General features: G+C 42.8%; 1 protein-coding gene across 3 annotated transcripts in view; it reads left to right on the top strand.

Moving 5' to 3' along the window:
• The window catches only part of U2AF1L4 (U2 small nuclear RNA auxiliary factor 1 like 4), a 49,617-nt gene extending 25,035 nt beyond the window's left edge, over positions 1–24,582 (top strand). For 2 of the 3 annotated variants that reach the window (XM_033914521.1, XM_033914520.1), the window contains exons 5-9: positions 12,703–12,801; positions 16,678–16,811; positions 17,276–17,371; positions 21,804–21,815; positions 23,297–24,582. In XM_033914521.1, coding sequence (XP_033770412.1) covers positions 12,703–12,801; positions 16,678–16,811; positions 17,276–17,371; positions 21,804–21,815; positions 23,297–23,408 — 453 coding nt within the window. In that variant the 3' untranslated portion in view covers positions 23,409–24,582. The remainder of the gene's footprint in view (positions 1–12,702; positions 12,802–16,677; positions 16,812–17,275; positions 17,372–21,803; positions 21,816–23,296) is intronic. The other variant, XM_033914522.1, reaches the window with a different exon arrangement.
• Positions 24,583–27,526: the final 2,944 nt, after the last annotated feature.

Raw genomic sequence — 27,526 nt, 5'->3', positions numbered from 1 at the left:
TCCAGGAATTTGGTCTCTCTCTCGCAACTTGAGTGCCCGATACTCCAGTCTATCCCAGGGTAGTTGAAGTCTCCCATCACCACCACACTTCCATTCTTGCATACCTGCCGCAGTTCCGTCTCCAGGTCCCGGTCGATTTCTTCCGATTGGCCAGGCGGTCGATAGTATAGACCCAATTTGATGTCTGCTCCAGATCCTCCTGGTAGCTTAACCCATATTGATTCCAAGCCCTCCGACCTTACTGCTGTTTCCATTTTGGTTGAGGGTATGGAGTCTTTTATGTATAGCGCTATTCCTCCACCCTTCTTGTGTGTCCTGTCTCTCCTGTAAAGTTTGTACCCTGGTATGACCACATCCCATTTATTATCCTCAGCCCACCACGTTTCTGTGATTCCAATTATGTCCAGGGCTTTTTGACTGGCTATAATTTCCAGCTCTCCCATTTTGGCCCTGAGGCTCCTCGCATTTGTGTAGAGGCAATATAGGTCCTGATTTGTCGCCCGCCCTGCTGTTTTCTTTCCATGGCTCGGCGCTCCCACCTGGCTTGCCTTTACTCGGTCATCCACCTCCCGTGGCGTGTCCGTTTTGCCCCCATCCAGTATCTCCTTTTTTGGATGGTCCTCTTGCTCCCATTGTTCTCTTTCAACCATGTCTGTTAGGCTCGTTTGTGCACTGGGCCCCTGCATTGCATCTGTGGGCCTTTTTACTGAAGATTTCCACTCAACCCTTTTGTTTAAAAGTTCCCTCTCAGTCCCTTTGTCCAAAAAGTCCCTCTCAGCCCCTTTGTCCAAGAGTTCCCACTCGGTCCCTTTGTCCAAAAGTGTCTCCTCAGTCCCTTTGTCCAAAAAGTCCCTCTCAGCCCCTTTGTCCAAGAGTTCCCACTCGGTCCCTTTGTCCAAAAGTGTCTCCTCAGTCCCTTTGTCCAAAAAGTCCCTCTCAGCCCCTTTGTCCAAGAGTTCCCACTCGGTCCCTTTGCCCAAAAGTGTCCCCTCAGTCCCTTTATCCAAGAAGCCTCTCATAGTCCCTTTGCCCAAGAATTTTCTCTCAGTCCCTTTGTCCAAAAGATCCCACTCGGTCCCAAGCTCTCTTTTGCAATGTCCTTGTTCGGTATCATTTTTTGATACCAATGTCCGGTGTGTCGAGGCCAGATCGACTTCCGGCTTTCCCTTTCTCTTCAGTTTAAAGCTAGGTCTATGGCGTTTTGGATGTTTCTTGCCAGCTGCCTCGTCCCAGCTGTGCTCAGGTGCAGTCCATCTCTCCTGTAGAGCTTGTTCTTCCCCAAGAAGGTCGTCCAGTTTCGAACAAAGTGGAATCCCTCCTCCTCGCACCATCTCCTCAGCCATCCGTTCATTACTTGTAGTTCGCTCTGTCTTCTTGCGTCTGCTCTCGGTACTGGTAGGATCTCCGAGAAGGCTATCCTATTTGATCTCAGCTTCAGTTTCCGCCCCAGGATCCTGAACTGCTCAGTCAGTGTAGTCCGGTTGAAATTTTTCCTGCTGACGTCGTTGGTTCCAATGTGGATTACAACTGCCGTCTCCTCTGTCTCGGCTCCCTCCAGGATTCTATCAATTCTGCTGATGACGTCCGTTGTTCTTGCCCCCGGGAGACATGTCACTAGTCGGTCCTCCCTTCCTCCGGCAATGTGACTGTCCACTTCTCGCAGGATTGAGTCTCCTACTACAACAGCAGATTTCCCCTTCCTCAGATGTCTCTCTGGTCTCAGGTCCGTGTCTTCCGGGCTCTGCTGGATCTCCGCTGGTCCTTCCGCCAGGTCCTGTTGGGTACCATCATCTGCATTTTCAGACCCTACGCTAGGTCCCACTCCCATGGTGTTTGTTGGTTCCTGACCTCCAGCTGCCGGTTCCCGTCTGATACGCTGGTGGTCCTGTGCCTCTGCCATCTGCCAGGCCTCCTCTATGTACTTCTCGAGCTCTCTGACTTGTTCTGAGATGTGGCTCTCTCTGGTAGTCTCCTCCGTTTCCCCACACTGTTCCTCTATTGAGCAGAGTCCCTCCAGCTCCTGGACTCTAACCTGCAGCCTTCCGACCTCCCTCTTCAGGCTATCCAGTTCCTGGCATCGATTGCATATGTATGCCCGCCTCCCAAAGGGGAGGTAGTCATACATATGACATGCGATGCAGTATACTGGATAGCCCTGCTGGATTCCTGCAGCCTCCATTTCTCTGTTTTCTTTCCTGTGTTCTGTAAGAGAAGAGCGAGAAAGAGAATGAGAATGAATCGAGAGTAAATTAGAGAAAATGTACCTCAGGAATTTCTCTACTGGGCTGCCTGTGCTCCTGGCTCCTTCTTAAGGCTCCTCCGCAAAGGCGCTCCCGCTAAGGCGAGCGCCTTTGCCGCTCGCCTTCGCCGCGCGCCGAACGGCTGCACGCCGTTGGCTCCCTGCCTTTTAAGGGGGAGCCCGCTGGCTGAAGCCGCTGACGCGATGCGGGTGGGCGGAGCTAACTCTCGCCCGCCCCTGGCTCACCGCGTCCCCCTCGCCTCTCTGCTTTCCTGCTCGCTGCCGCTGGAATCGGCAACGAGCCCTGAAGCCTCTGCGTTCGCCTGCCTGCTCTGCTGTCCTGGCCGCGGCTCCCTGCCTTTTAAGGGGGAGCCCGCTGGCTGAAGCCGCTGACGCGATGCGGGTGGGCGGAGCTAACTCTCGCCCGCCCCTGGCTCACCGCGTCCCCCTCGCCTCTCTGCTTTCCTGCTCGCTGCCGCTGGAATCGGCAACGAGCCCTGAAGCCTCTGCGTTCGCCTGCCTGCTCTGCTGTCCTGGCCGCGGCTCCCTGCCTTTTAAGGGGGAGCCCGCTGGCTGAAGCCGCTGACGCGATGCGGGTGGGCGGAGCTAACTCTCGCCCGCCCCTGGCTCACCGCGTCCCCCTCGCCTCTCTGCTTTCCTGCTCGCTGCCGCTGGAATCGGCAACGAGCCCTGAAGCCTCTGCGTTCGCCTGCCTGCTCTGCTGTCCTGGCCGCGGCTCCCTGCCTTTTAAGGGGGAGCCCGCTGGCTGAAGCCGCTGACGCGATGCGGGTGGGCGGAGCTAACTCTCGCCCGCCCCTGGCTCACCGCGTCCCCCTCGCCTCTCTGCTTTCCTGCTCGCTGCCGCTGGAATCGGCAACGAGCCCTGAAGCCTCTGCGTTCGCCTGCCTGCTCTATAGCTGAGATAGGAAATCTGTAGGATCTTTTGTACGTCATACTCATTTGGAGGGATCTCCCTGCGGGAATGCTGAGTCTTTGTTCTGCTTTGGAGCGGAGGGGGCAGTTAGGGATGTATAGGTGTAGCTTGTTTGCTATGTAGGCTTGGATGCTTATGTAGCTTTTTCACAAGTCATGCACGGCTGCCTGAAACTTCTCCTCTGACGAAACCAGAAACAGGTGCATCAGAGGAGAAGTTTCAGGGCAGCCGCACGCGACTTGAGAAAAGGTTCAGGCCACTCGGAGAGAGAAAAATGAAAATTTCCAGCGAAGATGAGGGAGGGAGATGCCCGGACCGTGGCGATCTGGATGGCAGGAAGGGTCTGCTGGACTACACAAAGAGCACTGAAGGGAAGTGGAGAGAGGGGGAGGAGAGAGTGGGGAGTAGATGCTGCATGGAAGTGGGTAGGAGAGAGAGGGGAATTCACTGGTAGGAAGTGGAAAGAGGGGAGGGAGGAGCAGACGTTCATGAAAGTGGGGAGAAGAGAGAGGGGAGAAGATGCTGAAGGAAAGTGAGGAGGGGAGAGAGTGGAACAGATGCTGAAGGGAAGTGGGGAGGAGAGAGAGAAGGGAGCACATACTGGACAGAAGGAGGGGATAAAGAAAAAAGGGCACATGCTGGATTGAGGAGACAGATACCAGATCTAAGGGAAGGAAAGGAGGAGAGAGATGCTAAAAACCACCTGGGGGAGAGAAGGAAAGAAGGAAGAGAAGAAGACAGAGATACCAGACCATGGGGGAAGTGGAGGGAAGATGTGTGCCAGACCAGTTTGGGGGGGTGGAGGGAGAGATTGAAGAGAGAGGCATACAGTTTCTGGTAGAGGCAGAGAAACAGAGCAGATGCCATATGGAAGCGGCAGAGAGAAAGCAGACAGAGGTTGGAAGGAATAGAATGACAAGAAGATGAGGAAAGCAGAAACCAGACAACAAAGGTAGAAAAAAAATTATATTTCTTTTTCTTTTTTTTTTTTTTTTTTGCTTTAGGATGTAGTATTGTAGTTGTGTTGATAAACAAAGCCCTGCCAGCTGACTGCAAAAGAACACTGGCTTACTACTTGCAGAGAACTCAGCAACATCGTCTCCTTTGGTCCTAACAAGTTGGGACGTCCTGTATCCAAGAAAACAATTTCTACATGGTTGGCGGCTTGTATCACCTTCTGCTCAGGCTGTGCTCCAACTGGAGAGTCGAGTCACAGCCCACGAAGTTCAAGCTATGGCAGCTTCAGTTGCTTTCCTACGCTCCACTCCTATTGATGAAATCTGTAAAGCTGCTATTTGGTCCTCAGTTCATACATTCACATCATACTACTGTCTGGAATCTTATTCCAGACGGGATGGTCACTTCAGCCAAGCATTATTGCAAAATTTATTTTCCTACTGGTCAATACTTACTCCATCCCATTTTAGCAAGCTAGGGTGTTCCCACATGTGCCTCATTCATCGGCAATCTGTTGGCGACTGACAGCCTCTGTAGTCGGGAAAAAAATTCAAGCATGCACAATAGGGTCACCTACATATGTGCACCAAATCACACCTCCCTAGTTTTATTTGTTTACGCAAGAAAAATTAAGGTCTGATACTTTTTGAACTACCCTCTTATGCTACCTGCTTATCCTGGGATAAAGCACAGTTACTTACCGTAATAGGTGTTATCTAGGGACAGCAGGCAGATATTCTCACAACCCATCCACCTTCCCTGGTTGGCTTCATAGCTTGCTTATGGAACTGAGGAGCCAAAGTGGTGTCAGGCAGGAAGGCACTCGCGCATGCACGGTGTGGGCAGTTTGCGAACTTTCTTAAGTTCTTAAAGTGGCAATGCACTTTTAAAGCTGTTTGTACCGGGGCTCCTTGGATGATGTCACCCACATGTGAGAAAATCTTCCAAGTAACTGTGCTTTATGTGATCTTCTTAGATAGAGCACAACTTTGCAAACAAGGATTTAAAGTTTAAGAGAATTTTTTTTACAACAGATGGGGAAGAGCTCTTAACTATCTCTAATTTGCATAAAGCATTAAACAAACTGTTAAACCTGTAAAGATCTGAAAAAGTGTCATCAGGACTGGGAGGTAGAATTGAATATCAACCTGAGAAATTGGGATATATCTGTCAAAATTAGAACCCTACCACACCAGACAGAGTGCTTGGGTGAGGGAAAGCTACTACCAGGTTCTATTATGAGCCTATTTCACCAAGAAGCACAACTATTCTACAATGGTAGCATTCATACCCATATATGTATTAAATGTGGACAAAGGAACAATACGTTTGGTTATGCTTTCTGGAACTGTCCTAAAATTCACAGGTACTGGAGGTGTATAGTGGACCATATGTCGGCTCTTTTGGGCTCATCGATTCAGTGTACAGCAGTTCAATTAGTGCTTAATGTATCTGAAGAGTATGGGTGAATAGACAAAGAACTTCGGATGCTATGTGTTAGAGGTGCTTGATTGCACTAAAATGTATTTTGCAAAGCTGGACCACCATGGTCCCCTTCTTTTTGGAACTGGCGCAATCAGTTGCATCATCTGGCGAGCTGGGAGGCTAGATGGAAAAAAAAAATATTTTTTAATGAAAGTCTGGGATCCGTATATACAAAAGTTACATTCCAGGGGTCGCAGCGTGTTATTGAATAAGTTATAATGTTTCAGATTGAATGATGGAATAGGGTAGTTAAGTGGACAATGTTGAAGAATATCATGACAGGGTGAGGGAAAGGAAAAAAGATGTTTTGTTGGATTTGAACCTGGATCCCTTGTTTTTTCAGTTCACTGCACTAACCATTATCCATCATACCTAAAGCTGTCATAGAGCTTGGCATCTCTTGCTAGTTTCACATTCAGGAGAAAGATAGAGGAGAGGGGTAGCAACCACTGGAGGATTAAGGGAGGTTGCCTTAATCCCTCCAATAGTCAATTGCTCAGTCAGAGCACCTTTCTGTAACCTGGATGTGAGAAATACCAGGTCCATCTTTTAGATATGAATATCCCTTCCCCTTCATTATCAGAGTTGGACATCCATATTTTGGCTCCTTCCTAGGTCAGCTTAGACCATGTCGCCTTGCCATTTCCTGGTTTTATATAATTAGGATTTAGACATCATCCAAAACAAGAATAGAGAAGCTAAAATAAAATCACCATATTGTAATAACAGAAATTTAGGTCTGAGATAGTGAAGTTTCATCTTTATTGGCTACCAGGTTACAGCCACAGTTTATTGTCTTCCTTGCTTGTGAGGTACATATGTTCAGATAGATGCCTGATCAGTTTTATTATACATAAAAGTGTGAATTCTGCTTACTGTGCACAGCAGTGGTACTTAATGTGAATATCATAGAGCAGCCTCCTACCTGGGAAGAAGAATATTATCAAGATCCTTTGTACAGGAGCAAGGGGAACTTTAAAATTAGTGCTGCTGCCCTATAATTATTTAAATCCATTCTTTGCAGTCCACCCCTGGATTCTATGTACAGTAAACTCTCAGAGAGCTGCATGGGGATCCCGCGGGTTCCCCCTTCAGGTCGCGGGGATCCTGCGGGGTTGGACGCAGCTTGAGCCGAGTGACTCATCTTCTTCTTTTCCTGCCTTCCTGTAGCGTACAGCGCTCCCAGCACTCCGAGTCCACACGTAGCCGACCTGGAAGTCTCCCCCCGACGTCAGAGCTGACGTCGGAGGAATGCTTCTCATCAGCTACGTGCAGCGTGCAGGGCCCGCTGCCCTGTGATTGTGAAGAAGTGCTGCTCTGTGTATCGTCGGGAGAGGTGGTGAGATGGTTCTGTTGTGTGCCTCGCATGCCACAGAGGAGTGGAAAAAAGGAAGCAGTGAGTCTTGGCGGGAGGGGGGGGCAAAACGGGAGGGAGAAAGCAAGTGAGCACGCATGCATTGTAATTAGGAGGAAGCAGTTGGAACGTGAGAGGGGCCCAAACGCGGGACACAGGAGGGAGTGTATTTTTGAACACAGAAGGCAGGGAAAAGAAGAGAGGAGCAACATTAATGGAAAGAGGACAGATTGGCTACTTGAGTTGGGGTTTTTTGTTGTTTTGAGGTGGTTGTTTTTTTTTTGGGGGGGGGTGTTCCTGTACATTGTACAACGAGTCAAGGAAGGAAGGGAAACTGTTTACAGGCCTTTGCTTTTTATAGCAAGCTAGTTAGCTAGTTTTGACGTCCATAACCTTGTTGAATGACATAAACTTGGGAGATAGGACAGAAGAAGGGAGGGAGGGAAAGTGATGCCGAGTTGGGGAAGAGACTAGAAAAGGGAGAATTGGGCGTGACTGTGTCAGTTAGAGGGAAAGAGATGGTGTACACAGGGAATGGAAGAAAGAGGAGAATTTTTGGTCATAGGGAGGGAGTGAGGTACAGATGAGAGGGAGAAATATTGTGGTGGAACGGACAGATTGAAATGGATGCAAGAGGGAGGAATGTTGAAGGGAATGGAGGGAGAGATGTGGCATGGTGCTGGAGAGGGGTGATAGAAGGAGAAATGTTGAGCATGGGGCTGGTGGGCAGGGGCAAAAGATGAGAAAGGGATAAATGCTGGACCATGGTAGGAGGAACCAATGGACAGCAACAGAAGAATTTACAGAAGATGGGAAAGTGGAAAAAATAAACTTGTTGGAAAAATAAGTCTCCAGACACCAAAGGTAAAAAACAGAATTTATTGACTAAAATATGTTAGCTTTGGGAAATGTATATAGCAGATGTCTTTGCATTGTGTTTAAAAGAAAAGGAAATGCATTTCCGGTTTTATTTCTACAGTGTTGAAGTATTTGCTGACCCTTGCTGTTACTGGTGGGGATCCCCAAGCACCACCAGCAGAGGACCTCCTCTAGAGATGGCCAGAACTCTCCTCCACCAAGCATAGCAGTCGCTGGCAGCATCCTTGAGCCACTGAGGTGCCAGCATCTGTGACTCAGGGACACTACTGCTTACTGCCAAGCTTGGCATAAGGGACCCCTGGCCAACTGCAAAGGAAGTCCTCAGCTGACAGCTTGGGGGATTCTCATCAGCTGAGATTTTATATTTACATTAGAGGCTCTGGTAGAAACCCGTTTACAAAGTAAGTATTCTTCCCAATAAATATTTCCAAATTAATAAAGCGTCTTTGCTTATTTGTAAATGGGTCTCTACCAGAGCCTTTAATTTAGTAGCATAATTAAATGAAATAACTATTTCTGAAGTTTATAGGGACGGGCGGGGACGGAGGGGATTTCTCGCGGGGACGAGTGGGAATGGAAGGATTCCTCGCGGGGACGGGTGGGATTCCTCGTGGGGATGGGTAGGATTTTGGCGGAGACGGGTGGAATTTCTGTCCCCACGCAACTCTCTACTCTCAATTAACTGGCACTCATAGGGATTAATAGATGCCGGATAAATGTACTTTCTGGTTGTTTGAGTGTTATTAAAAATGGATCTAACTAATGTTATGCCATACCATAATCTATTTCAAACAAACTACTGGACATGTGGTGAGCAAAGCGTGGCTGTACTCAGGAATGGCATGCCAAGTTTACACTTAAATTTCTGCCAGAAATTGATTTTATTTTCATTTTTATTTAAAGTATTACAGCATTTCTTTTTTTTCTGCTGGTCGCTTGAGAGTTCTGGTTGTTTGAGTTTCGGTTATAAGAGAGTCTACTGTATCTTCTGCACTGAGAGGAGGTAGAGGGGTTCTACAGAATAATGAAGCTTGAAGAATTCATACAGTAGAGCTCTTCAAACCCATGAGTTATGGACAGCTTGCTATATGGGGCATAAAGGCTGTTCCATTGCAGGAAGGACAGGAGTCCTGACTATTGGATTCTTTCTGCTTACTTGTAAGGATTGCAGAAGGCATCATTTACATTTTTCTTCCACTTCACCTCCTTATGTCATTGGGCAGTGCCTCAGTCCCTCAATTTTTCCTTCTGTAAGCAAGTTGAGAAAGTGTTTTTTTTTCTGCTCTGCATCTGTTTTATTGTTTTCAGGTTTTTTAAAATCTGATCTTGAGGCGTCCTGGTGCTATAGAGGTTCACACAGTTCCTGGGGCAATTCTGCCTGGGAGAAGATACAGTCACTAGTTCAGAGGACTGTAGCTGGGAGAGAGGGGGGGGAGAACAATCCTTTAGGGCACATGCTTGGCTGGCTTGCACTAACTTTGGGACAGTTTGGGGAGGGTTCCTCTGGAAATGCAGCTTGCCTTGAATTTGGTCAGGCACTTAGGTGCAGGCTGAGTGGCCCCACATTGGTCCAGAAGACTGTAACGGGTACTGGCTATGGGTACCCCCCCTTTAAAAAAAAGGTATGTAAGGACAAGCCCCTGGAGAAACTTCACGTTTGTGTGAGGCAGAAATCTCCATGTTCCAACTGCAGTGAGAGTTGATGCAGGCATAGCACCTTGCCTGTTCTATGAGTACAGTGCATTACTGTCTATGGGAGACATTTGAGGGGGGGGGGTCTTTACAGTGCAGTTTTAAAGTTTTCTGGGGCTTCTTATAGAGTCCCCCACCTCCAAAATCCTATTTTTTGAATTTTTTAACTTTGCATTTTGCTTCCCCGGGCCATTTTCTAGCGCCAAAATGCTGATGTAGTGGCCATCTTGAATTTCCCAGTTTTATTTTTAAAGCCTCTCTCTGCCCTCAAAATACCATTTTTTGCTAATAATTGAGTTTTATGGACTCTTCAGGCCTTTCTACCCCTGTATCATGCCAGCTTTTTGCTGGATGGTCAGTTGAGGAGTATCCATACGCCATGTGCTGCAAGGCACATAGGGGAGGGGGGGCGACGGGAACTTTTGGCTTAGCCCCCTCAAGGGCTTTGAAGTTGCAGGATTCTCATTTATTGGGGCAAAAAAACCTTTTTGGAGCCCTTAAATCATGACTCTACGTCATTGGCAGACGCACAATGCAAGTGCACAGACGCCTCAGCCTATGAGGTCATCTGGAGATCCAGTGAAGGGTTTTGACTCTGATTTTGTGAGTTTGATGTTTGAAGTTTATATGAAATATAAAGGATCTTGGAGGATTGCGCAGGGAGTGGTACCTTCGCAGTGCGCAGTGCCTCAGCAGAAAGCTTTATCATTGGAACCATAGGTCCAGTTGGAAAATGACTGAGAGGACTGGGAGACAGGGTCCATGCTTCTACTCCTTCAGAGTGAATCCGGAGTGTTAGAGGATTCCCGGTGTCAGGTGAGCTGTAACAACAAAGAGTCTATGGCAGCCTTGGATCAGGGAGAGGTCCCCACAGTGTGCATGCTTTTCAGGCCAACAAACCTGGTGTGAGTCATTACACTATGTTTGAGGGAAATTAAATTTGGATCTCCTGCAGTCCTCCAATACTCAAATTCTTTTCTGAGCAGCACAGTCATACTTCTTGTTTTACCCATCTCATTCTGAGATAACTATGATATTGACAGAGCACTGGGAAGCACCAGAGGGCCCTCTGAAGGCTATGACTAAATTGTACCCAGTGGCTCCTGAATTCAGTTTCTCTGAGGAGGCCTTTGCAAGGGTCATCCATGCAGTGTCGCTGGTTACCCTTTCAGAAAATATGATCCATCAACAGATTGAAGCTGAGAGCCATCTTGTCTAGCTCTGCTGGTTTTCAAAAAGATTTTACATTGCACAGCAATCGGGGTTTTCTCCAACAATACCACAGCAGTGGCTTATGTCAACAAATGAGAAAGGCACCAAGAGCACCCAGTTGAAGTTGAAGGCTCAAGTGGTGTTCTGCTGGCATAAGCCCACCTGGAAACCATGTCTTTGGCACGTGTAGCAGGAATGAACAATGTGAAAGCCGATTTTCTCAGTTGCCAGACCCTAGATCCAGGGGAGTGGCCGCTATCCCAGAGGGCCTTCAACAAGATTGTGAAGCGTTGGAGAAAGCTGGCATTCGACCTGATGGCATCAACAGACAGCAAGCAGTTTGCTGTATTCTTAAACTGGCAATTAGAGCCTGGAAGCGCAGGCATAGACACTCTAGCCCAGTTTTGGCCAACAGTAGAGCTGTTGTGTTTCCCCTGTGGCGGATGATAGGCCAGGTCATTTGAAGGATAGCTACCCACCACGGATTAGTGATTTTAGTGGCACCGAATTGGCTGTATCAATCATAGTACTCGGATCTTGTGCGGCTACAATGAGACAACTATCTCAGATTACCCATATTTCCAATGCTCCTGACGCAGGAGCCAGTTGTCCTGTAGGATCCGGGATACTTTGGTCTTATGGCATAGCTCTTGAGCGCGCAGCGCAGCCTTAGCACAGAAAGGATATTCAGAGGTGGTCTTAGCTTACCCTCCTATGATCTAAGAAGCCTGCAATGATTGTAGGGTTCAGTCTGTGGACCTTACCCTAATTGAGCCAGAAGGCTTTTAATCCTACTGTTGCACCAAGCTTTATGCCAAATGCGGAGAGAGATTTTTTTCATACACGCAAGAAACAAGATGCCGTCCTGGGCAAAGCGGAGAAAAGTCTCACTTGGAAAGCTGAAGTAACAGTAGACAGGGAGTAAATAGGCTGATAGTTGAAATAGGTTATTAAACATGATTTTAAAGGCAACAGTCTTCCTTGCCACAATGAATCAGCGGCGGGGAAAGTTCAGAGATGGAAGGTCCCACAATGAACCGGCCTCGCTAAACTGCCTCAGATGAATTGGCGGTGATGAAATGGCTGTGCTTTAACTGCTTGTGCTGAATCGTCTCATTCCAGCACAGGCAGTGCTGAAGATGTTTAATGTGCTGCTGGGAAATAAATAAGATGACTATATGCTAGCCCTTTGGTGGTGTAACTGTTAGAGCTGGTTGCACTCAAGTAGGTGGCTTGTTTGGTCTCACCTCGTAAGTTATGTGAATTTTTCTTTGAGTTAATAAGTTTTTTCTTGTTGCAGAGCAGAAAATACTTAACATATTGGGGAGTTTCCCCGTGCCATCCTTGTTATTTCTCCTTCCTAGAGGTTATCCATTGCTTTCTGAGGGACCGAGGCACTGCCTAGTGACACAAGGAGGCAGAGTTGAAGAAAAATGTAAATGATGCCTTCTGCAATCCTCATGAGTAAATGGAAAGTACCCAATAGTCAGAACTCCTGTCCCTCCCTATAGGAAAGAAGATTATCAAGGTAAGAACCTAATCTTCTCTTCTTAGCCATATCTTCTGCATGCATTCCAACCTCTTTTAAGGACACCAACATACGGTGGAAGTTTTCTGTTGATGACAGTAGCAGGATCAGCAGGTATGTGCTGAACATACTAGAATGTGCAGGATTTGCATGTTTTTTTTTCCTTTTTTAAGGATATCTAATTAATATGGGCAGGCATACATCTGGCCCCATTAATGTTCTCTATACAAAAAAGTGTGCTATATCCCTTCTTGAGGTAATTGTCTTTCCACCCATCCTCCACACCCTTAAAAGTCAGCAGTGTAACACTGGCCTTTGCTCATCTGTGGTCAGACTGCAGTTGTTTGAAGAAAATTCCATTGCTGGTAGCAAGACCTTTCTGGGAAAGAATGGATTGCTAACATGATATCTTATGTACACAGGAAGTTTTTACTGAGCTCCAGCAGAAGTATGGTGAGATTGAAGAGATGAATATCTGTGATAATCTTGGTGATCACCTGGTGGGCAATGTCTATGTTAAGGTAATTCTCTGTCATTTCTATGCCTCGTTTATTCTTTTTTTAAATAGTTGTGTGTGTATATGGAAAAGGTTTACCTGTGTCATTCAAATACCTGTTAGGACAGAAAGTGTGGCTTATGGAAGTAACTTCCTAATGCCTGTACTTATCCAGTGTAGATATGGAATAGTTTCACTCACAGTAATGAGATGAAACTAGATGCTGTCAAAGGTAATGTGGATAATATGTTATAACCCTTCCCATATTTCCTAAAGTTTCCAACAGTAACGTGAAAATGTCACATTATGGTAATGCACTCTTATCCACATTACTATTAAGAACATAAGAATTGCCACTGCTGGGTCAGACCAGTGGTCCATCATGCCCAGCAGTCCGCTCATGCGGCATCCCTCTGGTCAAAGACCAGCGCCCTAATTGAGACTAGCCCTACCAGCGCACGTTCTTGTTCAGCAGGAACTTGTCTAACTTTGTTTTGAATCCCTGGACGGTGTTTTCCTCTATGACAGATTCTGGAAGAGCGTTCCAGTTTTCTACCACTTTCTGGGAGAAGAAGAACTTCCTTACGTTTGTACGGAATCTATCCCCTTTCAACTTTAGAGAGTACCCTCTCGTTCTCCCTACCTTGGCGAGGGTGAACAACCTGTCCTTATCTACTTAGTCTATCCCCTTCAGTACCTTGAATGTTTCGATCATGTCCCCTCTCAATCATTGACAGCAAATAGCTTCATCTCATTACTGTGAATGAAACTATTCCATATCTACACTGGATAAGTACAGGCAGTTGTACTCTGCATTAGGAAGTTACTTCCATAAGCCATACTCTCTGTCCTAACATTTATTTGAATGACATAGGTAAACCTTTTTCATTTGGCTTCCCTCACAAGAGCACTGTGCATTTTATGCAGCATACTCACTCTTAATACCACCTCTCCTCCCCCCGATCTCTCCTTTCCTCCCCCTCAATCCAATACTTCCATCCTTCTTACTTACCCCTCCCCTCTCGGCACCCTCCCGTAATTGATACTTGTCATTTACCACTTTTATCCTCGTTATATAGGTAACTATCTTTGCATAGTAAACCGCTACAACCGCATTATCCAGTCTCTTGCACTGTATCTTACTCTTTAAGTCTTTTGCACTGTATTTTCACTGTATAAATATCTCTGCTGTATATGTACAGTCTCCTGCATTGTAAATTGCTCTCAACTGCATAGTACATTTCCTTACATTGTATCTTCGCTGTATATGTACAGTCTCTTACATTGTAAACCGCTCTGAACTGTTTGTGATATTGCGGTATACAAAAATAAAGTTATTATACTTAATAAAGTCTGAACTTTGTTCTTCTATGATGTTATTAATTGGGCATCTGATCCTATTGGAAAAATTCTTCCTCAACTTGCTTTCCTATGAGTTCTTGGCACTAAAGAAAGTTTTCATTCTCCCAATAGTCTAAATGTGGAGGAGTTCTCATTTTCCAGTTCTTTCATTTCCTGGATCTCCTTAGTGCTGCATTGTGGGAGCTGCATTTCAGTATGGAAGGCTCCCTTCTCCAGGGTCATGCAGGGCTCAGAGCGATGACCACAAATGATTTCCAGATAGGATGCTTTGGCCTGGCAGAAATATACACAAGTTCAGACAATACAAAGTGTGACATGGATGGCAGGAAGTCAGCATGATCTTGCATTTTTCTAATTTCTCATCTGTTGAGAGTATGATCTGATTCTTCCAATCAGTGTCTTTTATCCTAAGCATGATCTCATATTCTGACAGTTGTTTATCTGATGCATAACTCATTCCTTCCTCTTCTCCATCCTGCTCAGATGAAATAAGAATTTAGCCAGCTATTGATATCTGAAAACCCACTTATTCGACAAATTCATCTGATCCTATGGAACCCATCCAGCCTACCCTCAATCCCATCACACATCCCTCCCACATGCACAACCCTTCCAACCCCCTCCACTATACCTAAACCTCTGCTGTAATCTGCCTGCTCTCTTCACCTATATCAGTACCTGCGGTACCTACTCTGTATCTCTAATTTACTGTATACCGTCTTGAACTGAAACGGTATGACAGGATATAAATAAAGCTATTATTATTATTATTTATTCTAAGCATGGCATCATTTATAACAAGGCTAAAATGTGGGGTTCCCCAGGGGACTCTGCTGGGACCGCTGTTTTTTAACATATTTATCAATGATCTAGAGATAGGAATAACTAGTGAGATAATTAAGTATGCTAATGACACAAAGTTGTTAAAAGTTGTTAAATTGCCAAGAGGATTGTGAAAAGTTGCATGAGGACCTTATAAGGCTGGACATCAAAATGGCAGATGATAGAAACAGAGAAACATGACAGCTGATAAAGGCCAAATGGCCTTCCAGTCTGCCTATCCACAGCATCCAAGTGCCTGTCCCACGTGTTCTTGAATTTAGACACAGTCTTTGTCTCCACCACCTCTACTGGGAGACTATTCCACACATCTACTACCCTTTCTGTAAAAAATAATTTCCTTAAGATTACTCCTGAGCCTATTAATCTTAACGTCATCCAATATCCTCTCATTCCAGAGTTTTTCTTTATTTGAAAGAGACTTACCTCCTGTACATTAATGCTAAGGAGATATTTAAATGTCTATCATATCTCCTCTCCCTTGACTTTCTTCTAGAGCATACATATTGAGTTCTGCCCCCATATGTTTAATGCAGTGGTCTCAAACTCAAACCCTTTGTGGGGCCACATTTGGATTTGTAGGTACTTGGAGTTAAAAGGAAAGATATATAAACTATAAAGAGTTTTACCTCATGCAAAATTGTCATTTCTTTAATAAGACATTAACTATTTTTTCTGCGGCCCTCCAAGTACTCTATTTTTTCTGCAGCCCTCACATTTAAAGTTTAATATCTTTTCTTTCTCAAAACTGGCACATTTTAATCACTATTGAAAATAAAATCATTTTCCCTACCTTTGTTGTCTGGTGACTTTATTTTTCTGTGCTTTCAACTATGTTTCCAGGGCCTTCTTGTCCTTTGACTGTTTTTCTCTCCGTCTTCACTTTCTGCCTTGCATCCATCTTTGGCAATAACTTAATGTTCAATTTTTCTGCTTTCTTTTCAAAATCTATGTTTCCATGGTCTGGCATCTCTTTCCTTCCTTTCTCTCCTTCCCTTCCCCCATGCCCTGGCATCTCTCCCTCCATGGTCTGATATCTCCTTTCCTTCCCTCCCTCCCATGAACTTGGCTTCTTCTCTTGTTCCTCTCCTCTCCCTTCTCCTTCCTTCCCTCCTTCTCTTTCCCCAATTGGGTGCAGCAGCAACAGAAGCAGCATTTCCCTTCCCCCTTTCCTGTGCAGGAGAGGCATTTCTCTTCCCCTTTCCCTCCCTCTCCCTTTCCCTGTACAGCAGCAGCAGCATTTCCCTAGGGTCCCCCTTTCCTATGTAGCAGAAGCATTTCTCTTTCCCCTCCCCTTCCGTTCTCTTCCTTGTGGAGCAACAGAGTGTCTGGCCGGCTCGTTCCGTTCAAAGCTGTGGGTGGCGGCTCCTTGCGAGATCCGCACCTGCGTCTGAAGCCTCTCTAATGTTGTGACGTCAGAGAGGCTTCCGATGCAGGAGTGGATAGCGCGAGGAGCCGCCAACCCGCGGCTTTGAACGGAATTGAGGAAAATATCATTGCTCTGAATGATTCCTTAAATCAAATGGTGCCTACCTAATTCTCCTTAGAAAGTTCTATTGGCAAAACATTTCTATTTCTGGATGTGAACCCTTTCAAAGGCTGAATGGCCTCACTCTGATCTCCTATCAATCTAAAATTCCATCCGTATCACCCTCATGTTGATTTGCCATAACTCTGTTTTGGTTCTCTTTTTTCCTAGTTCCGGCGTGAGGAGGATGCAGAGAGAGCCTTGGCTGAGCTGAACAACCGCTGGTTTAATGGACAAGCCATTACTGCTGAGCTGTCACCTGTAACTGACTTCCGGGAGTCTTGCTGCCGGCAGTATGAGATGGGGTAAGAATTGCAACCGTTTTCCAGCAGGGAATGCCCCTTGCTTTATATTGCTCTCTATGTTCTCCTCCCTCCCTCCCCCACCCCCGTATTCTTGAAGGGCGTGTGGCACAGTGGTTAAAGCTACACCCTTAGCACCCCGAGATTGGGGGCTCAAACCCATACTGCTCCTTGTGAAACTGAGCAAGTCACTTAATCCCCCAATTGCCCCAGGTACATTAAATAGATTGTGAACCCGTTGGGACAGACAGGGAAAAATGCTTGAGTACCTGAATAAATTCACGTAAACTGTTCTGAGCTCCCCTGGGAGAACAGTATAGAAAATTGAATAAATAAATAAATAGCCTTTTCCTCTCCTCATGTCTGTGCAGTGAACTACTTCTGCCTTATCTCTGTCCCTTCTTGCCTTCAGCCTGTGCATGGATTCCCCCCAGCCTTACTGTTTTCCTCTGCCTGTGTATCTGCAGGGAATGCACCCGTGGAGGGTTTTGTAACTTCATGCACCTGAAGCCCATTTCTAGTGCCCTCCGGAGACAGTTATATGGACGCAGTCGACGTGCACGGTAAGATCTAAGCATGTGCTCTTTTGCTATAATCTGATTATTTTTCCTGTGTTATTTTATTTTACTGTTTTAACTACAAAACCATCAGGAGAGAATTAAAAACCAAGTTATTCAGAAAATTTGTCAAGTCAAACTAACCTTCTCAATATATCCCCAGCCCCTAATACTTCTAATTATCTATCTTGTAATCTCACTGGGTATGCCCAGGCCAATTCTTTTGTAATCCGCCTAGAACTAAAAAGTATTGGCGATGCCAGCATCTATTAGATCTACTACTATCTAATTTTTGTAATCTCGTAGGGGTCCATAAAACTCTATGTAATATAAACAACCATGTTTGACTCATAGATGCTGATCTTGTAGTATGTATTCTCCAGGACCAAAATTTTTGCCATTGAGATGGAGAAATTATCTGTCCTATCTCAATACTCCAAATATCCCTAAGTCCTGATCTCTTTTTTTTGTTTAAAAATTCGTTTATATTCTTATACCATTTTGCGGCTTGGTGTCCTTGAAAATCCGCCTGAAAACAAAGGATTGGTAAACTATATTGAGTGTTTAGATTCTTCCATTCAGGGAACCCTTCCTGAATGGCCTGCTTCAATTGCATCCATTTAAAATATTGTGTTTTATCTAATCCAAATTTTTGTTGTAATTGTGAAAAACTAAGCAGTGATCCATTTATTATTATATCTTTTAAAGTACGTATACCTGCTTTTATCCATTGTTTCCATACTATTTTAAATCCACCAATTTTGATCCTGGAGTTTACCCAAATAGATTGATTTAAAGATTTAGTCAATGGATCTTTTGATAAATTGCTTATAAATCTTAATGTTTTCCATGTATCTGTTAGAATTCTATGATCTTTATATCTCCTAGGTATTGTTATACTAATGAAATGTTCTGGATGTAAAGGGAACATGAGGCGCCATTCTAAATATAACCAGTCGGGTACATTTTCCATGAGATCTGGGAGGATCCAATACATTCCTTGTCTTAAAATATAGGCTTGATGGTACCTATAGAAATTTGGAAAATTTACCCCTCCTTCCTTAATTGTTTTTTGTAATGATGCTAAAGCGATTCTTGGTCTTTTCCCAAACCAAACAAATTTTGTTAGTATACTGTTTAACTTTTTATAAAATGACCCCTGAAAAAATATTGGAATCATACTCATTTGATAACAAACCACAGGTAAAATCATCATTTTAATTGTTTGGATTCTTCCCCACCAAGAAAGATGTAAAGGATTCCATTGCTCGCACATTTCTGTTATTCTCTTTAATAAAAGTTTTTCATTCTCTTTAACTGTTTCATCAATTGTATTTTTTATAAGAATACCTAAATATTTTAGTCCTTCCTCTTTCCATTTAAATGAATATGAATCAAATAATCCTTTGGTGCAATGGATATTAATTGGAAGAACTTCAGATTTTTCCCAACTGATTTTATATCCAGAAAATTTTCCAAATTTTTCTATTAAATTAAGTAGATGTGGAATGGTGTCTTCTGGTTCTCTTAAATATAATAATATATCATCTGCATATGCAGATAATTTAAATTCCCAATTAGAAAATGTGATTCCCTTTATTCCCTTAGTTTGATTTATTGCAATTAATAAGGGTTCTAGAACGATATCAAAAAGTAAGGGAGATAAAGGACAACCTTGTCTAACTCCCCTTAGCAAGTTAAATTTATCAGATAAGTTATTATTTATATTTAATCTTGCTCCAGGGGAGCTATATAATGTTTGAATCATTTTAATAAAACCAGGTCCTATACCAAACCATTCTAGAGCTTGATACATAAACTTCCATTCTACTCTATCAAATGCTTTTTCTGCATCTAATGATATTAGAAAAGCTGGATCATTCAAATTTTTTGCTAAATTTAGAGAATGAAATGCTAATCTAGTGTTATGTGAAGAGTGTCTTTTAGCAACAAATCCTGTTTGGTGTATATCAATAATAAAAGGAAGAGCTTTTGCTAATCTTATAGCTAGCACTTTAGCAATTAATTTAGCATCTACATTCATCAAAGATATAGGCCTATAATTTGTTATCAATGTCGGATCCCTGTTTGGTTTTGGTAAGACAATTATAACAGAATCAGCCATAGTTCCTGATATATTTTCATTGTTTATTTGATATTGATATAAATTTAATAGATAAGGTAATAAAATATTTTGAAATGTTTTATAATATTCAACAGTATATCCATCTCCACCTGGAGCGGATCCAACTCTAAGAGCTTTCAATGCTGATTCTATTTCTTTTAAAGATATATGTTCTTCTAAACTTCCTTTTATATGATCCGGAATATTTGGTCCAATAAATGCCTTTAAAAATTCTATACCATCTTGTTCTTTATTTTCATAAGTATCAGAAGTATATAAATCCTTATAAAAATCAAGAAACTGTTTTATAATATCTTCATTGCTAGTGTGTGTATTGCCCCGTTTATCCTTAATTGCAATAATCTTAGATTTTCTTTTTTTTGCTTTAATAAAATTTGCTAATAATCTTCCATTTTTATTTGAATTTCCATAATACTGTACCTGCCGACAGAACATATCTTTCCTTACAATTTGAGAAGAAATCTCATTATATTTAACTTTTGTTTTTAATAATTTCTGCAATGTATCATGTTCCCATTTAGTGATTAATTTTTGTTCTAATAATTTAATTTCTTGTTCCAATTGTATAAATTGTTTTTTAAGTTGTTTTTTCATATATGCAGAATATGATATGATATTTCCTCTCATTGTTGCTTTATAAGCGTCCCATAAAATTTCAATGTTTATGCTATCCGAATTATTGAATTGAAAGAATTCATGCATTTTTTCTTTAATATCTTCTATAAATTTTATGTCTGCAAGTAAAGCATTATCAAATCTCCATATTGGTTTAGAATAAACTGATATATCATTCTGCAGATCAATCCACACACCAGCATGATCTGATATAATAATAGGATCAATAATTGCTTTCATCACTTTTTGTGCTATGTTATTAGAAACAAATATATAATCAATTCTTGAAAAGGATTTATGGACCTGAGAACAAAAAGAATATTCTTGATCATTAAAATGAAGGATACGCCATATATCTACTAAATCACAAGTTTGTATCAAATTATCTAATCCTAATGATTTCATAATTTTACTTGGTTTTTTATCCAAAATAGGATCCATTACAGCATTGAAATCTCCAGCTACTATTAAATTATTAGCAGCCAGTGGTAGTAATATCTGCTGAATATTTTTGAAAAACTCCATTTGATTTGAATTAGGAGCATATAAATTAAATAAGTCCAGGGTTGTATTCCTCAGATCCATTTTAATATGTACCCATCTTCCTAATGGATCAAATTTTATTAACTTAAAATCTGCTATACATTTTTTATTTATGAGAATAGCTACTCCTGCTTTTTTTCCAACAGCCGGTGCAAAAAAACATTTGGACACCCAACCCTCTTTTAGTTTATTAGATTCAATACCTGACAAGTGTGTCTCTTGTATGAAATAAATATCAGCTTTTTGCTTATGAAGAAAATCTAGTATTTTCTTTCGTTTGATTGGATGGTTAAGACCATTGACATTAAGAGAATACATTTTAAGAGCCATTTAATTTAATAAGTAATATTTGAAGTAAAAATCTATAAATATATTTTTGATCAGATATCCACACATGTTTAATATTTATTCTTTTATTTATTATTAAACCCTTACTTTTAAGATTTTCTTTAATTAATTTCATCTCCCTTTTCCTACCCCCCTCCCTTCCCTCCCCATTTAGCAAAAATAGTGTATACTTGGCAACACGCATATCAAGATCAGCCATAACACACTCCAAGAAGACCATTTAGCTTTCCAAATACAGTTTAAGTCATTAAATATTTAAATAATATTAAAATGTAAATAATTCATATATTATATATCTATGAATTCAGTCAGTTTCATATACATTTCTTAGGATATTTTAAAGTTCTATATTTAATACCATTAATAAATAAATAAATAAATAAATATAATATTTATCTTTTATTATATCCTAAAAAGCTTTTTCCTCTCATCTTATATTTTATTATAGTAATATCATTAATATGGGAACATAATGATATAGGAACAATAGTTTCACAAGTAAAGAATCTCTCCCCCCATGAGAGATCACCGCTAAAATCACACACCAGGCACATACATCGTTTCTCCACTTATCTGATTCTCTCTTTCTCTCTTCTTTTTCCTTGTCTTCTTTCTTCTTCTTTTCCTAAGGAGATTGTATTGAATAGTTCTTTACGTTCTTCCAAAGTTCTTGTAATCCATTTTCTGATTTCTTTTTCTTCTTTTTTCTTCTTATATTTTATATTATATGTTCATGTTGCGTTTCCGGTATGAAAAAAATCCATTTCCTGTGTTCCTCATGCATAGACCTTCGGGATTGTAAGTTTTTAAATTTTTAAGTCATTTTGAAGAGAGAAGAGGGAACACAATTCAAACAAGCATATATATGTGTCCGGTGTGCGACCCCGCAGCAGTCACACCACAGGAAAAGAAAAACCTCTTTGTAAAAAAAACAAGCATTGTAGGATAGAAGTGGGGACATTGGACCATTTACTATTCTTTTGTCCCTGCATTAATTCCTTTTGGAAATTAATTTGGCCCCAAATTAATAATTTATTAGAAAATCATGTTGGACTATCATATGATACAATATTATTTGGAACAGCAATGAGAACACAAAGTCCGATTTCAGCTAACAATAATAAACTTTTATTAATTTTAACAGGGGTCGCTATACAGCAAATTACTCAGAACTGGAAGGATTACACTAAATTGAATTACACTTTTTGGTGGAATTCAATTTGTCATATATATAAAATGGAAAAAGTATTGGCATTACAACAAGGTTATATTAAAAAATTTAATAAAATATGGGGACCATTGACAAATTATTCTATTGATCAGATATAATAACACATGTATAGAACATATAGAAGGGGTAGGGAAGGAAAACTATTGTAATATTAATATGATATAAAATTCTGATAAAGGGTTTATTTAATTCACATTGTAAGAACATTTAATAATAATTTCAAGTGTTTTTTCATAATTGAATGTATTACATGTATTTCACTTGATGTAAGAATTTAAAAAAAGAATAAAAAATATTAAAAAAAAATAAAATAAAAAGTATTGGCGGAATAGAAGACACTAATGTAATGTAATATTACTTATTATGCTATCTTATTTTTAAATGTGAACCACATTGAATCTCTCTTTTGGAGAGGAAAGTAGTATATAAGCCTAAAATTGAAATCTGCAGTAGGGTAGTATTTTGGCTAGAGGAACCTGAAAGAGGAAGCTCCTTCATTGCAAATCATGTTAAGTTTCAGTTGTAGAGCTCAGGATTTGGGACTAAGGCTTGATTTAGGAAGCTTGTTTTCATAGATACAAAATGGAAAAAGAGCTTTAGTAAAATCAAGTCCAGGCTGATTTGTACAATGTCAGTATGCTAGAACAGTGGTTCCCAACCCTGTCCTGAATAACCAGCAGCCAGTCAGGTTTTCAAGATAGCCCTAATGAATATTCATGGAGCAGATTTGCATGCCTGTCACCTCCATTATATGCAAATCTCTCTCATGCATATTCATTAGGGTTATCTCAAAAACCCAACTGGCTGGTGGTCCTCCACGACAGGGTTGGGAACCACTGTGCTAGAACACTTATACTGTCCTTTTCTATAGCGCTACTCTGTAACATGAGCAGGCAGTGTCCTTGCAGCACACCTTTATACTTGCTTCTTGTTCCTTTTTCTCACTGCCTTTATCCCTATTGTCTTGCAGTACTAACTTCTCAAGGCAGTCTTATGACAGCTATCTGCTTTATATTGAAACTGAATTGCTTAACTTGTCTTTTTCCAGCGGATCCCCACCTCGCTCGCCAAAGCGCCCCAGGTCTCAGGACAGGTACCGCCCTAGCGACCGGAATCGGAGGAGGTCGCGTTCCCCAGGATATCGCCATGGACGCTTCTAAAAAAGAGCCATCCCTCCCTTCCCTTGTCTGTTGCCTCCCCCCTTCCCTGGCAGTCCTTGCTGAAGAGGAGATTGTGTGCTGTTTTCTTCCTTTCTTTCCCAGAAGTGGGATGATAGACAGCTGGGGCTGAGCCATGGACATGGAGGAGGAGTTGTGAGGAGGATCATCTTTGTTTATAGGTGGCTTTCTGCTTGTGGAAGGTGAAAGTACTGTTAGAAAGCAGGCTTTCTCTGGGTAAAGTGATTCATTAAAGGTTGATTGCATTGTACTTTTGATGAGTGCAGTGACATACGTATAGTTCTCCACTGCTCTTCCTCATCTTCTGTAATTTAAATAGCTGCCAGATGCTGGAGGTGTGATCAGAGAGGAGGAGGTTGTTGGAGCCTTTTAATGCCAGTTCTAATAAACTGTGGTATATCTTAGGAAGAAAGAGGTTGGAATGAAATAATGGTAATTGTACCTATGTGGGTGGAGATGATGTACTGGGGCAGTATAACAGAAGCCAGGTACTGAGACTTCTTGGATTAGACTGAGAGAGATCCTGAACCACTTTTGATCCAGCAGCTACCACCACCAGACCAGAGGTAGATGCAATGTCTTGAGGTCCCCACACCACTTTTTCTCCCAGGGCTTATCCTTATTACTTCATAAAGACCAAGCCAGGATTTTTTTTGCAAGTGTGTGACACCTTTTATTGGACCCACATACAACGTTTCTTAAGACAGTGCCATGCAGGAGTTTTCAGACTCTTCAATAACAGGTGTCACAACCTTCAAGGAATCCACTTTTCTCCAGGACCAATATGCCTGCACAGCATTAGTCTAAGAAGTCTTCTTCTTGGAGAATATCGTTAGTTAACCTTGTCCTCGTTCCATAATGTGATCTGCTTTTGTTTTCAAGCAGTTAACCATCATAAGATTTTCATTTGAGCTAAGCCAAGTGCTTTCCAGGAAGTCTTCTACTCTTTTAGCCCATTTTGGTCCCATTCAAAGGCTCTGCTTTCCTGGATCCCCAGAGTTCAGCTGTTTTAACAAGCCCCCCCCATTGTTTCCCTCAGGATCCTCCATTTCCTCTTAATTTTCTAGCTCATTTTGTGATGTCCAAATGCTTTTTTTATGTTTTACTTTTTTTTCTATCTAAAAATAAACTTTGAAAAGAAAATAGTCTCTTGGCTCTGTTCTCCAAAAGAAAAGACACTTGACTTTTTTAGGTGATGTTTATGAAGGATTTGTTTTTGCTTCTAATTCTTTTACAAATCACAAACAAAAGAAATCCTAACCATTTCCTCCTTATCTTAGAAACACTATTTCCAGTGCAATAGGTGAGACATTCTAGACCAGTGGTTCCCAACTCTGTCCTGGAGGACCACCAGCCAGTCAGGTTTTAAAGATAGCCCTAATGCAGGGATCTCAAAGTCCCTCCTTGAGGGCTGCAATCCAGCAGGTTTTCAGGATTTCCCCAATTAATATGCATTGAAAGCAGTGCATGCACATAGATCTCATGCATATTCATTGGGGAAATCCTGAAAACCAGACTGGCTTGCAGCCCTCAAAGAGGGACTTAGAGACCCCTTCCCTAATGAATTTACATTGGACAGATTTGCATGCCTGCCACATCCATTAAATGCAAATCTCTTTCATGCATATTCATTAGGGCTATCCTGAAAATCTGAATGGTTGATGGTGGTCCAGGACAGGGTTGGGAACCACTGTTCTAGACAGGGTTATTTCCACATCAGTTGCGTACTGCTGCAGAAGGAATCCAGTCCACATTTTTCATTCTGCCTTTGTTGTACTTCACTGGGCTCTCTAGCTCCTTCAGTTCTTCCCACCTGCAGGAGTGCTTGTGCTGCTCTTCCCATTTTATTATTTTTAATTCAATGTAATTTTGTCCCTTTTGGGTAATTTGGTGCTTAGAGTGATATTAAAGCTCAGTCTGCTTGAAAATTCACAGACCAGCCTGTAAGCTGACAAGCCGATCCCACTGAGTACCAGTTCCGTCCCTGCTGTGGTCTCATCTACTCTTAAGCAGGAGTCGCATGCAGGTTAGGCACACTTAGGAGGCTCGGCAGTATCTCGCAGGGCGCTAGCTGTCTCTTCATGCCACTGTTAGTGTGTGGGGGTGGAGGTATAGTCAGACATAGGAGATTGGCTTTGCAGAAGCATTCCCAGCATTGTGGCAGTGAATTTTCTCATCCAGCTACTGTGAGAGAGCTGAAATCAGGTTGCAGCACAGTGAATATGCAGGCTGATAGCCTGTGAGATACATCAGGGGAGGTTAGAAAAGAGGGGTTTTGAATGTTTCTGGATGTTCCGGTGTTCCCCCTCCTGAAAAATCCTAAAATAGCCATTTTTTAGAGTTTGGGAAGTGTGAAAAATAGCACAATGTTGGTGCAAATTTTTTGACAGTGGCCATCTTGGATTTTAAGCGAGCTTTTTGCTAAAGTTCCCTGTGTCTTCAAAACTGCAAATTTTGACTGGAAACCTGTTGGGATGGAGTCCTTGGGCTCTCCTCATTTGGATTCTTGCTAGGAGGCAGGCAAAAGTCTCATGAATGTTACTGAAAGGATGCCTTTACTTAAGTGCAGGCAAAAGCTGCAGATCAGACAGCAAAGACAAAACAAGGAAGAAAAAGTGAATCACACTCACAATAGAAGGAAAATTCTAAGTCATCTAGGAAAACTGCAACAGTAAACTCTTAAGAATAATTAGAGCAGACTTGAAAAAAAAATTAATATATTCTTATCAGTATGTAAAGTAGAAATAAGCAAGGATAGGAAGGAAAGATCTCCTTTAGTGTCTCAGGCCCATAAACATACACAGGCACAAAAAGATAAGGACTTTATATAAATCTTGCAGCTGAGGGGAAAGAATCAGATGAAGGATAAACACATTTTCCCAGGACAAGCAGGCAGGTATTCTCACATATGGGTGACGTCATCTGACGGAGCCTCGATGTGGACACCTCATAAGCAGACTTGTTTGAAGAAACTAGAAGTTTCGAGTCGCCCGCACCGCGCATGCGCGAGTGCCTTCCTGCCCACTGCACAGGGCGCGTCTCCTCAGTTCTTAGTTTTCCGCAGAGCCGAGAAGTCCGTCTTTGGCTCTCCGGTAACTTTGTCCGGTACAGGCCGCGGCCCGTGGGCTTCAACTTTGCGTCGGCTGTATTTTTGTCTATGCCCCAGCCTGTTACCGGTTTCAAACGGTGTAGCAAGTGCAAGCGCACGATATCTTACGGACCCTCACGGACGCTGTCTCAAGTGCCTTGGGCCGAAACATCATCCTACCTCGCCAAACACTTAAGCCTCGTGCTTTTAAGCGTCGTTGCTTCCTGGTGGATAGCCTCTTCGAGATGGAGTCTACTACTCTTTCTGCATCGAAGGGGTCTTTGGCATCGACCCCCGTTGAAGCCTCTCCTGCTTCCACCTCGAGCCTCATCAAACCTTCGTCTTTTGGAGCGGCTCTTGCTTCGACGTCTTCGGCTGCCATATCTTCTCCTGTCTCCTCAGGTCAGATAGCTCAGCACTCAGTTCCGCCAGTGGTGATTAAGGTGTCGAAGCCTCCCAAGTCAAAACACTCTCACACCACTGTGCGGGACCCTTCAGCCAAGGCAGGTGGGCCGGTTTCAGACGCAGTACCCTCCTTGCCGGCTATGTCCCAGACCTCTTTGGAGGAGCAGATTATTAAGGTCCTTACTACCATGAGACCCACACTGCTCACTCTACTTCAGCCTGGGCATGCAGAAGTCTCCCGCGAGGTCGAGCCGCCTGTGCCCCGGTCTGATCCTCCACACTCGAAGGGAGTGGAGTCTCTGCAAGTGTCTGGTCGGGCTTCCAAGCATGAAACGCATAGAGTAGAGTCTGCGAGTACATCGACAGGATACCTCCCATCCTACCAAGGGGGTCCAGTCTTCGAAGTTCCTTCAGTGCTCCTCCACACCTATAGATCTTCGATCTACTGCTTCCGAGGCAACTTCTGCTCGATCTTCGAGATCCAGCTCGAGACAGTTCTCGACATCACTCGAGGCCTACTTCGAGGCATTCTTCGAGACATCATACTTCAAAGCCTCGGTCCTCTCTGGCCTCGACAAGACCTCCAACTCCTCGTTCCAAGTCTCCG

Source organism: Geotrypetes seraphini, chromosome 11, assembly GCF_902459505.1.
Source record: "Geotrypetes seraphini chromosome 11, aGeoSer1.1, whole genome shotgun sequence".
In the NCBI taxonomy this organism is placed as follows: domain Eukaryota; kingdom Metazoa; phylum Chordata; class Amphibia; order Gymnophiona; family Dermophiidae; genus Geotrypetes; species Geotrypetes seraphini.
Note: the sequence above shows the minus strand (reverse complement) of the source record. Positions and strands in the feature narration are given on the sequence as shown.